This window comes from Bos indicus, chromosome 8, assembly GCF_029378745.1.
Source record: "Bos indicus isolate NIAB-ARS_2022 breed Sahiwal x Tharparkar chromosome 8, NIAB-ARS_B.indTharparkar_mat_pri_1.0, whole genome shotgun sequence".
NCBI lineage: Eukaryota > Metazoa > Chordata > Mammalia > Artiodactyla > Bovidae > Bos > Bos indicus.
The window spans coordinates 95,400,106-95,412,992 of NC_091767.1; the positions used below are offsets into that span (position 1 = coordinate 95,400,106).

Below are 12,887 nucleotides of genomic sequence, written 5' to 3' on the forward strand. Positions count from 1 at the left end.
ATGTTTTTGTACTAAAAATGCTTCGAATATGTTTAGTCAAAACTCTTTTCCAGATTTCATATGGTTAGGCCAGTTTTGCATTCTATTATATAACCAATACTTTTATAATTTGGATTTCTTTTATCTGCAATAATTATGTAACTTTGTAAACTGCTTCTAAACATCAGGGCAGGTTTTAATTTTCATGAATAATTTCCCTAAATCTTGCCTTTCCCTGTTACCAATTAAAAGTCTCCCCTCTTTTCATTGCCTGCTTCATTCTGTTCGGCCCATTTCATTAGACAGAACAACTGAAAGCACTGACCAGAAGCACATACGGTGAGCACAGTTAAAATGTAGATAGAAGGTGTCTTTTTATGAGGTTATGATTGATTTCGTTTCTCTTAGATTAAAAAAAATTCTTTAGGTTCTAGGCAGGTGGGAGGCATCTAACATATTTTTGATTTTGAAATGAAACAAGTTTCAGATTACTTGTAGAGTCTGAAATGATCTGTTCTTTTCTGTTGGAATTAATATGTTTAGGGTAAGCAAAATGTTTGATATTTCTTTAAAAAAAAAAAACAACTCTAGGGCTTTTCACTCTTGGCCTATTGGTGTTAGTAATGAATTTAATTATGCCTCAGAGTGATGTTGGCACAGACATATGATTTAGAGATATTGTAGTATTTTAAGTCCAAGGAAAAAACACATACTTTGTGGGGTTTAAGACATTAAAACTAAATTTTTGGGAAATAACATCAAAGTTCTGCCCCTAAATTCACAATACTAAAATTCCAAAGATAAAGAAATGTATAAAAATTGTGGAAAGAACATACTGAAACATCAAAATGTAAATAATCACAAGTTGCTTTTTTTCCTGTTTGGTGCAAGGTCGTCTGGTAAGATTAGTAGTAAAGAACCAGTCTGCCAGTGCAGGAGGCATAAGAGAAGGGGTGTGACCCCTGGGTGGGGAAGATCCCCTGGAGGAGGGCTGGTGACCCACGCCTGTATTCTTGCCTGAAGAATCCCATGGCCAGAGATGCCTGGTGGGCTCCGGTTAATGGGGTCACATAGAGTCGGATAAGACTGAAGTGACTTAGCACGCACAACTCTGAGCGTCTCCTCTTGTGGACTGCGTTTATCCAAAATTATAGAACGTTATACTAAAAAGGCTGAATAAAATGTATGTAAATTAAACCTTTAAAAAAACTGCCTTAAAAAAAAATTGTAAAGGATCCCAGAGTCCTGAGACTTTTTGTGGGTTTCATTTATCAATATTTAGCATATTAGAAATAACTAAGACACATTTTAAATAGTTCTTTATTCGTTTTAAAAATAACAAACGAATTAAATGTTAACAGAAATAAAACATTTTTTATTCATTACTTATGTTGCATTCATCTGCCCATTCTCCAGATCTGGTACAACCCCCTGCACCGAGAAGATGCTGGACCCTTATTAGGAGAACAAGGTTCGGCTGTGGCGGGGGCAGCCGGCTCATCCCGCTCACCCGCCAACCGCCCGCGCGCCCGAGGCTCCCGAGACACGCGGCCCCGCCCCTCCGCGCGCCAGCCTCTCTAGCCAGGGCGCACGCGCAGGGCTCCCGGAGGCGCGTCGAGGAGCGCGCGGCCGCGGCCGTCTCCTCCCCCAACCCCTCGCCGCGCACGCCGGGAACCCGTCTCCGCGGCTGCTTCGGCTGCGGCGGTCGGTAGTCACGATGGAGTCTCCGTGGAATGAGCTGACTCTTGCCTTTTCTCGCACTTCCATGTTCCCCTTTTTTGATATCGCCCACTACCTGGTGTCGGTGATGGCGTTGAAGCATCAGCCGGGTGAGTGTTGGGCGCCGAGGATCGCCCCCTCAGGGACCACTCACCGCGGGGACGGCCTGAGCTGGGTGAGCGGCCGAGCTGCCTCGCGCCGGGAGTCCTGTAGTCAAGCTAGAGGGGCGCAGGGGAGAGGGGGCCCGTCCGACCGCCGTATAGAAGGGGCAACTGAGGCCGCTGAGGAAGGTGGCCCCGGACCCCGCCAAAGGAGTTACGGGGGAGAGTGCGGGGCCGTCCCACTGCCGCGGGAGGGACTGCCAGGACAGGTGACAGGGCGGCCGCAGCCACTTTTGGCAGTTCAGGACTGCCCTTGTTCGCCCTGGGATGGCGCCGTCTCCTGGCGGTGCCCCCTCTTCCTTGGGAAATATTTTAAAAGGACCTGGGAACCGAGCAGACAGCAGGTCTGATTTCGTCGCTTGGACTGGTAACTGGTTCTGGACTGCTCTCCGGTTGTGAAAGTTGTGTAAACACTGAAAAAGCCTCAAGTAGGCACCCTCTACATTCCCCGTAACGCACAGGTCTCCCACCTTGCTTAGCATGTTAGACACAGATTGCTGAGAGGAGAGTGGATTCCCATTGGGGGTCATATGAGTGACATTGCACAAGAAGAGCCGTTTGGTGTAGTTTCACTGCCAGTAGAATGGGGATGTGTTCTTAAAACAGAGTTTTGAGTTCCTTTAAGTGTGCATACAGGGAGCAGTGTTTATTTTTTCTTGTGTTTTTCCTTCAGGATATGTTTGCTCCTGTATTGCTTGACTTTTGCAGTTGTTCTGCCTGCCTTTTCGTTTTGTGCTCTCTTCTTTTTACCTGAGGTCAGGTGTTTTCTTTGCCTTACTCTCTCCATGTTCATGCTGCCTTTGATGTGCCTTGTCCTACAGTCAGTGAGTGAAGGCTCGAGGATGATGCTGTGCCTCTTATGGTATGATTTTTCTTTTTAAAACATTTTAAAATTAATTTTTAAATTTTTGGCTGAACCAGGATGGCATGTGGGATATTAGTTCCCCAACCAGGGATGGAACCCGCACCCCCTGCATTTTGAAGCCTGGAGTCCTAACCACTGGACCACTAGGGAAGTCTCTGGTGGTTTTTTTTTTTTAAACTCATGGACCTCTGAAATGTTTTTAATTTAAATTGAGATTGGTAGCTCAGTCTGAATCATTGTTTGGTAGAGAAGTTTTGACCTGGATGAAGGGAATATTAGTGTATTAAATTGGAATGGATAATCATAAGAGACACTTTACTTGATTTGAAAATAAATATATTTTATCACTTTACCATATTTAATACTTGATATTTTCTTGTATAGGTTAGATCAGAGGTTCTCCAAGTATGGTCCAGGAGCCCTGGGGTTCCTGACATTTCCAGCTGAAAATTATTTTTGTAATAATATGCATGTGTTGTCTTTTCACACTCATTTTCTTACAAGTGTACAGTGGAGTTTTCCGGAGGCCAAATGACCTGTCATACTGTAACAGGTTGAATGCAGAAGCAGGTATCCAGCTGTTTCCTATTTGAAGGCAGACATTAAAGAGATTGACTCAAAAAATGTGACTTTTCTCACTTATATATTTTTTGCTTTGGAAAATAGTTATTTTTCATGAAGAATACATTATTTGTTAACATCCACTGCATTTATTATTTAAAAAATGAATACATAAAAAACTAAAGATTTTCTCATTTACAATTTTTTTGATAGTTTTATTTATTTATTTTTGGGTGTGCTTGGTCTTTGTTGCTGCATGAGCTTATGGGTTTCTCTGTTCTTGTTGCAGAGCACAGGCTGTATGTAGCGCACAAGGGCCTCAGTAGTTGTGGCTCCCAGGCTCTAGAGCACAGTTTCAATAGTTGTGGCAAATGGGCTTAGATGCTCTGCAGCATGTGGGATCTTCCCTGATCAGGGATCAACCTGTGTTTCCTGGATTGGCAACCAAATTCTTCACCACTGAGCAACCAGGGAATCCCTGATTTTTCTCATTTATAATTTCTAATATGCTAGATATTGATAGCTCAAATAAACAGAAGCTCTTTGGGATCTTCAAGAATTTTTTTTTTTTTGAGTCAGACTTTTGGAAAGTTTAATTTACGTATATTCACTCCTTTAAATATAAAATTCTGTTATTTTGGACAAACATACAGTCATGTACCTACCATCACAGTCAAGATATAGAACAGTTTCATCATCCATCCCATATTCTTTCCTACCCCTTTATAGTCAGCCCTCCCCAAACCCCTGGCAACCATTCATCTACTCACTATTTTGGGGGGCTGTAGAGGAGTTCTGCAGAGAAGGCAATGGCACCCTGCTCCAGTGCTCTTGCCTGGAAAATCCCATGGACGGAGGAGCCTGGTGGGCTGCAGTCCATGGGATCACACAGAGTCGGACACAACTGTCGAACACAACTGAAGCGACTTAGTGCAGAGGAGTCCTGAGACCAAAATCTTTAAGGACCACTGGACTAACTGGACACTGATACAGTACTCCACCGGGTGTAAAAATGTTATATTCTAGTACTAGTACTTGTGAACATATAAAAAGTATAGAATTCACACTAGCGTGTGAGATGAGTGCAATTGTGTCGTAGTTTGAACATTCTTTGGCATTGTCTTTCTTTGGGATTGGAATAAAAACTGACCTTTTCCAGTCCTGTGGCCTCTGCTGAGTTTTCCAAATTTGCTGATGAATTGAGTACAGCACTTTAACAACATTATCTTTTAGGATTAGAAATAGCTCACCTGGAATTCCATCACCTCCACTAGCTTTGTCTTAGTAATGCGTCTTGAGGCCCACTTGACTTCACATTCCAGGATGTCTGGCTCTAGGTGAGTGATCACACCATTGTGGTTATCTGGGTCATTAAGACCTTTACTGTACAGTTCTTCTGTGTATTCTTGCCACCTTTTCTTAATATCTTTCTTTTGCTTCTGTTAGGTCCATACTGTTTCTGTCCTTTAGTGTTTCCATCTTTGCATGAAATATTCCCTTGTCAGTTTCATTGAGTTACACAAAACTGTGATCCACGTGATCATTTTGGTTAGCATGAGGGCAATGTAGAAGGACGTGCACTCATCTTCTGCTGTAAGTATTTGGGAGTGTCTGGCAGAGGCTTGGGTTGACAGCGGCCTACTGTGAAGTCAGAGGCACTGGCAGCAGCAGTCCTGGGAGGTGCAGCATGCTGCCATAAGTCCTTTTGGAGAAGGTTGGTATTACCCCTTTAGTTTTGACTGATAGTATAGGGTTTTTTTTTTTTTTCATTTATTTTTTATGTTTTCCTGGGTATCTTATTGGGTTTCCCTGGTGACTCAGCTGGTAAAGAATCTGCCTGCAATGAAGGAGACCTGGGTTCACTCCCTGGGTTGTGAAGATCCCCTGGAAAACGATGATGCTGTGAAAGTGCTGCACTCAATATGTCAGCAAATTTGGAAAACTCAGCAGTGGCCACAGAACTGGAAAAAGTCCATTTTCATTCCAATCCCAAAGAAAGGTAATGCCAAAGAATGCTCAAACTACCACACAATTGCATTCATCTCACATGCTAGTAAAGTAATGCTCAAAATTCTCCAAGCCAGGCTTCAGCATTACGTGAACTGTGAACTTCCAGATGTTCAAGCTGGTTTTAGAAAAGACAGAGGAACCAGAGATCAAGTTGCCAGCATCCACTGGATCATGGAAAAAGCAAGAGAGTTCCAGAAAAACATCTATTTCTGCTTTATTGACTATGCCAAAGCCTTTGACTGTGTGGATCCCAATAAACTGTGGAAAATTCTGAAAGAGATGGGAATACCAGACCACCTGACCTGCTTCTTGGGAAACCTGTGTGCAGGTCAGGAAGCAACAGTTAAAATAGGACATGGAACAACAGACTGGTTCCAAATAGGGAAGGGAGTACGTCAAGGCTATATATTGTCACCCTGCTTATTTAACTTATATGCAGAGTACATCATGAGAAACGCTGGGCTGGAGGAAGCACAAGCTGGAATCAAGATTGCCGGGAGAAATGTCAATAACCTCAGATATGCAGATGACACCACCCTTATGGCAAAAAGTGAAGAGGAACTAAAAAGCCTCTTGATGAAAGTGAAAGTGGAGAGTGAAAAAGTTGGCTTAAAGCTCAATATTCAGAAAACGAAGATCATGGCATCTGGTCACATCACTTCATGGGAAATAGATGGGGAAACAGTAGAAACAGTGTCAGACTTTATTTTTTTGGGCTCCAAAATGACTGCAGATGGTGACTGCAGCCATGAAATTAAAAGACGCTTACTCCTTGGAAGGAAAGTTATGACCAACCTAGATAGCATATTGAAAAGCAGAGGCATTACTTTGCCAACAAAGGTCCATCTAGTCAAGGCTATGGTTTTTCCAGTGGTCATGTATGGATGTGAGAAAGCTGAGCACCGAAGAATTGATACTTTTGATCTGTGGTGTTGGAGAAGACTCTTGAGAGTCCCTTGGACTGCAAGGAGATCTTGCAGTCTATCCAACCAGTCTATTCTAAAGGAGATCAGTCCTGGGTGTTCATTGGAAGGACTGATGTTGAAGCTGAAACTCCAATACTTTGGCCACCTCATGCGAAGAGTTGACTCATTGGAAAAGACCCTGATTTTGGGAGGGAATGGGGGCAGGAGGAGAAGGGGACGACAGAGGATGAGATGGCTGGATGGCATCACCGACTCAATGGACATGAGTTTAAGTAAACTCTGGGAGTTGGTGATGGACAGGGAGGCCTGGTGTGCTGCGATTCATGGGGTCACAAAGAGTTGGACACGACTGAGTGAACTGAACTGAACTGTAATTATGGTGGGGGTAATGAAGATAATGGTGACCTCTTTCAAAAGATCCCATGCATGCACTACTACACTTAGTGCCCTCAGCCCTGCAGCAGGCCACCACCAACCCACGCCTCTGCCGGAGACTCCTGGACACTTATAGGCAAATCTGGGTCGGTCTCTGGTGGGGCCACTGATCCTTTCTCCTGGGTCCTGGTGCACACCAGGTTTTGTCTGTGTCCACCAAGAGTTTATTTCCCAGTCCTGTGTAAGTTCCGGCGGCTCTATGGTGGTGTTAATGGCGACCTCCTCCAAGAGGGCTTATGCCTACCCAGGTCTGTTGCACTCAGAGCCCCTGCCCCTGCGGCACTCCACTGCTGACTTGTACCTCCACAGGAGACACTCCCAGTTCTCTCTCAGGCTCTGTGGGGACTCTGGAATTTGCCTTATTGGTTAAAAAATATTTTATCCTAGTGTTTTGTTATATAGAGGTTAAAAAAATTTTTTAACAAGTTGTTTTTATTTATGACTGTGCTGGGTCTTCCTTGATGGGTGTGGGTTTTCTGTCGTTGCAGTGAGTGGGGGCTATCTAGGTGTGGTGCAGGTGCTTTTTGCAGAGTATGGGCTCTGGGTCTCATCGGCTCAGTAGTTGTGGCGCACGGGCTTAGTTGCCCTGTGACATGTAGAATCTTTGTCGACCAGGGATTGAACCCATGTCCCGTGCATTGGCGGGTAGAGTCTTAACCACTGGACCACCAGGAAGTTCAGAAGTTTTAAATTTTGATGGTGTCAAACTTATAAATCTTTTTCTTCATGGCTTTTTTTCCCCCCTGTTCTTAGATTACTAGATTAAAAAAAAATGAATGTTAAAATTTTCATCAAGTGATTTTTTAATGTCTGTCTAAAGGAGTGATCATATTAATTTGTTAGTATAGTGAATGATTTTAATGAATTTGTGTTAAACCTTCCTTAAATTCTTTGGATAAAAATCTACCTGGTTATGATTTGTGATCCTTTTGAAAAACTACTAATTTTAATTTGTTATGGATATATTTGTGTACTGTATAAGTTAAAATTATAGTGTGACTTACAGTGTCATCGTCGTCTTTTTTTTCTTCCCTCCTGCTTTTCCCTCCTCCCTTTTTCCTGACTCCCATCCTCCTTCCTCTCTCAGTCTCTCTTCTTTATTTTTCTTTACAGTTTTTTTATGTTGGAGTTATGTTGTTTCACAGAATAGTTTAAGTTTTTCTAAACTCTATAATGGTTATATAATATAAAAATGAGTAATAAGAAATTATTTGGTATTTGTCCATTAGTTTATCTGGGTCTAACACCTTTCCTAGGATAGATCTTGGACTACCCTGTAATTTTTTTTCATAGTTATTTGTGTGTTCAAGTTTCTACCTATCCTTAAGGGGATTTTGCAATATATAGTTTTTTAGGAAAATTGTCCATTTCAATTTCCATTTCAACTATATGTTCACCTTTATTAGATTACATGTTTTCTTATAATAAAATCTCAAATTATTTCCATTTTTTGCTTCTAATATTATACATTATTTTCATTCCTTCCCCTCTCCACACCCATTTTTCAGACTTACTGAACAATATTCTGTTTTATTTGTCTTTTCCAAGAAAAGCTTTGGGTTGGCTTTATTGCTTGCCTGTCTCTAGCATCTATTTAATTTCTATTTTCATTTTTATAATTTGCTTCTATTTTTCTGGCCAGGTAAAAAAATTTTTTTGTACTGTTTCCTGTAATAATTTTGCTTATAGAAGTTTGCTGGACTAGGTCAAGGAACTCCCATGACTTTACCCAGAATCACCAACTGACATTTAGCCCCATTTATTTAATTTTCCCCCCAGCTTTATTGACCTATAATTGACAAAATTATATATATTTAAAGTGTACAATGTGATGATTTGATATACATAGTACATTGTGTGGAGAAGGCAATGGCAACCCACTCCAGTATTCTTGCCTGGAAAATCCCATGGACAGAGGAGCCTAGTAGGCTGCAGTCCATGGGGTCGCTAAGAGTCGGGCACGACTGAGCAACTTCACTTTTCACTTTCATGCATTGGAGAAGGAAATGGCAACCCACTCCAGTGTTCTTGCCTGGAGAATCCCAGGGACGGGGGAGCCTGGTGGGCTGCCGTCTATGGGGTCACACAGAGTCGGACACGACTGATGTGACTTAGTAGCAGCAGCAGCAGCAGCAGCACATTGTGAAGTACCACAGTGAAGTGATTAACACGTTTATCATCTCACATAGTTACCTTTTGAGTGTTTGTGTGTGTGTGTGTGTGTGTGTGTGTGGTGACAACACTTAAAATCTACTCTTTTAGCAAATTTCAAGGATATAATATAGTATTATATAGTATTATTAACTACAGTCATTATGCTGTACATTAGATCCCAAAACTTATTCATGTATGACTAAAAGTTTGTACCTTACCATTTCTCTGAATGTTTTTATCTCTGTAGAGTATTTTTGCAGAACCACTTCAGTGTGAATTGGAGGCATTTTGCCCAGTTACTTTTGACTACTTAGGTGTGTTGATTTTAAGAGTCACAATACAGTTATCAAAATCAGGAAGTTTAACAGTGATACAATACTATTATTAAAGCCACAGTCCATGTTTAAATTTTATCAATTTGTTGTCCATAAAGTTCTTTTATAAATGTTCTTTCTCATTCTGAAATATGATCTAGGGAAATGCATTGCATTTGGTTGTCTCTTTAATGTCATTTAATCTGAAACATTTAATCAGCCTTTTTTGTGTGTGTGTTCTTTGACCTTTATGTTGTTAAAATATAGGCCAAGTGTTTGTTAGTTTTTTTTTTTTTTTTTTTAGAATAGCCCTCAATTTGAGTTTGTATAATTAAACTAGTTGAGGTTACACATTTTTGGTATAGTAGAAATACTACAGTAGCAATGATGTGTCCTTAGTGCATAGTATCAGAGATCACTTGAAATTGTCTGTTTATAGTGATGTCTGCAAGGTTTGCCCAGTCTAAAGTTACTATTTCTCTCTGTAATAAATAATCTGTTAGGAGACATTTGAGATGACGTAAATACCTATTTCTCATCAGCCTTTCACCTCTGAGTTTATTTTGTCATTCTGTTTCAAGTCTGTCATATTGAAACTTTAGTCTTCCAGCTTTATTTTCTAAAGTACTTAAGATTATAAATTTTTCTTAATATTTCACTTGGACACATTAACTGACGTACTTACAGTAGGTTTGGAAATGAAATGAGACAGTAGATGGGGAGATTGTCTGTATAATAATGTACTACTAGGAAACTGGCAGTAAGATCCTGAAGTGAAGTCGCTCAGTCATGTCCGACTATTTGCGACCCCATGGACTGCAGCCTACCAGGCTCCTCTGTCCATGGGATTTTCCAGGAAAGAATACTGGAGTGGGTTGCCATTGCCTTCTCCAGGAGATCTTCCTGACCCAGGGATTGAACCTGGGTGTCCCTCATTGTAGGCAGTCACTTTACCATCTGAGCCACCAGGTAAGTCCAATAAGATCCTAAAGAGGGTATTTTAAAGATGCCCCACATCACCCATGTCTTAACAAAAGTTTCCAGTGTTGATTTAAAGAACAGGAGATACAGTTTATGATGATCATGATTGTCATACTTATGAGTAATAGTAAGTTCTAGAAAATTATGAAATTAAGAAGTGTGTTTCTTTAGTGCCATTGGTACCTCAGGACTTGTTTAGTGTACAGTATCTCAAACATTTACTTTATCATTTCAGGAGCAGCAGCGCTGGCATGGAAGAATCCTCTGTCAAGCTGGTTTACTGCTATGCTCCACTGCTTTGGTGGAGGAATTTTATCCTGTGTACTGCTTGCAGAGCCTCCACTTAGGTTTCTTGCAAACAACACTAATATATTACTGGCATCTTCAATCTGGTAAGCTGTCATTGTGGTGAACTATTTAAAAAATTGTTCTGTAAATTGTTAGTAAATGGTATTTTTTTCTTTAAAAAATATTTTATGTTCTTAGAAGTTAATACATTTGCAAGGGAAGGCACCCAAATTATGCCAGAGGTTTTAAATGTAAAGTATATCTCTTTATCACCCTTCTCCCCTATTCTCTCTCAGAGGTAGGTATTGTTACCATTTTCTTATGTGTCTTTAGTGGAAGCATTTCAAGTATGAAAGGACATCAAATATTGGACCCCCAACAGTTGATCTTGTGAACCTAACCTATGCTCATAGTTATACAACTTAATAATCAAGAGTGTGACCAACTACACAAAAAGTCCAAGTGATTATGATATTTCTGTTAATTGTTCTTGTCATACTCTGATTTTTCAGAGCCTTATGAAATTTAACATTACTTTTTTTTTGAAGTGAAGAAAAAAATGTTAATAGGAATTGCTTTGGATTCTTGCAAATTCAACTTCAGTTATCTTTAAGAGGAGTGATCTTCCAAGTTAAAAAAAAGTATAATACCAATCAGAGAGCTTTGTTAAACCTAAAGGAGAAACTTTTGATTAAAAATCAAATCAATGAAATATGTAACATTAGGAACATTTGAAGTTAATTTTTATTGTGATAATTTTTTTTTTAATTTTTAAAAACTATTTATTTGGCTGAATTGGGTCTTAGTTGCAGCATGAGAGATCTTCATTGCATCTTGTGGGAGCTTTTTGTTGTGGCACACGGATTCTCTAGTTGTGGCAGTTGGTCTTCTGTAGTTTTGACACAGGGGCTTCAGTTACTCCATGGCTTGTGGGATCTTAGTTCCCTGACCAGGGATAGAACTACCTCCCCTGTATTGCAAGGCAGATTTTTAACCACTGGACCACTGGGGAAGTCCCTATTGTGATAATTTTAAATATGTGCTCAGTTGCTAAGTCGTGCCTGACTCTTTGCGACCCCATGAACTGTAGCCCGCTAGTCTCAGACTTTGTCCGTGGGATTTCCTAGGCGAGAATACCGGAGTGGATTGCCATTTCCTTCTCCATTTAAATATGTAACCAATTATAAAAGGGGATATTATAAATAGTGGTAGCAATGGGAAAAATAGTGGGAACCTGTAGCCATAGAAACTGTTTGGAGTAGAACAGTAAGTTTGATAGCAAATACATATTGAGCTGTTACCATGTGTCAGCTAAAATTCTTTATATTCATTGTCATATCACAAGGGTCTAATGAAGTAGCTCCTATTATTTCCATACGAAAAATGAGAAAACTGAGGCATAGAGAAACTTTGCTGTTATTTTCATGTTTAGTAAGTGATTGAGCTAGGATCAAAACCAGGAAGCTTGCCTATAGAGCCTTGACACTTAACAACCACTGTCTCTCATTTATTTGCTTAACTATTTCTTAAAGTATAACCATCCAGTTACTGTGTGTTTTAAAACACTTTCTCAAGGACTTTTATTTCTGTAGCTTTGTTTTAAGAGGATATTAACACTTTGGAGAATTTTTTTTTTAATGTGTCTCGATGCTGAAACTATATGAAAGTAGGATATCCAGACTCTGACACTTTTCATCACTTTCACTTCTACTCCTGTATACTAACTACCACTATTGCCTGGACAGTTGCAGTAGCTTCCTAAGTGGTCTAGCTGCTTCTTCCATTATCCCCCCTGAGTCTTGTCTTTATTTTTGCTGCTGTTTAGTTGCTGTCGTATCCAACTCTTTTTGACATAGTAGATAAAAGTGATTATTTAAAAATAATTTATTAGAACATATTACTTCTCTGATCAGTATTTTCTTATTAAGAGGAAAATTCAAAACTCTTAGCGTACCCTGTAAGACTGTAAAATCTTCCTTTCCACTCTGTGTTGTAATGTCTTTCTAGTCTATTCTTGCTCAGTCTGCTCTAGTCATGTTGGCTTTGCCATTTTTTTGAACACAAAGATATTGCTCTATCTCAGTGCCCTTGTGCTTGCTCTCTTTTCTCTGTGATGTTCTTTTCCCAGGAGGCTCGTATTTTCTTTTTTTGGAGAGGTCTTCTCTAAAAAACATACCTCCTCTCCCATGACTATCTCATCATACTTCTTTTTTTTTCTTCCTAGATTTATTACTGTCTGGTGTGTTGTCTGTCTATTTCTTTTTATGATGGTTTGTCTCACTCCACTAGAATAGCAGCCTATCAGAGCAGGGACTTTGTTTTGTTGATTGTGTGCCAAGTACTACTGTTCCAGTCTCAGTAAGTACATTGCTAAAGGAATGGACTGCTTGTGTTACATGGGAGTTCTGTAATTGAGTGGCAAGAAATTACAGATCTTGATTAGTGGTTCATTAAATGAAATAAAATTGCTTGTCTATAAATATATACTTTCTTG

General features: G+C 40.2%; 1 protein-coding gene across 1 annotated transcript in view; it reads left to right on the forward strand.

Annotated features, from left to right (window-relative positions):
- The first annotated feature begins 1,612 nt into the window (after nt 1-1,612).
- The window catches only part of TMEM38B (transmembrane protein 38B), a 61,253-nt gene continuing 49,978 nt past the window's right edge, over nt 1,613-12,887 (forward strand). The window contains exons 1-2 of the mRNA XM_019966676.2: nt 1,613-1,808; nt 10,341-10,497. Of these exons, the coding sequence (XP_019822235.1) occupies nt 1,697-1,808; nt 10,341-10,497 (269 nt within the window). The 5' untranslated portion in view covers nt 1,613-1,696. The remainder of the gene's footprint in view (nt 1,809-10,340; nt 10,498-12,887) is intronic.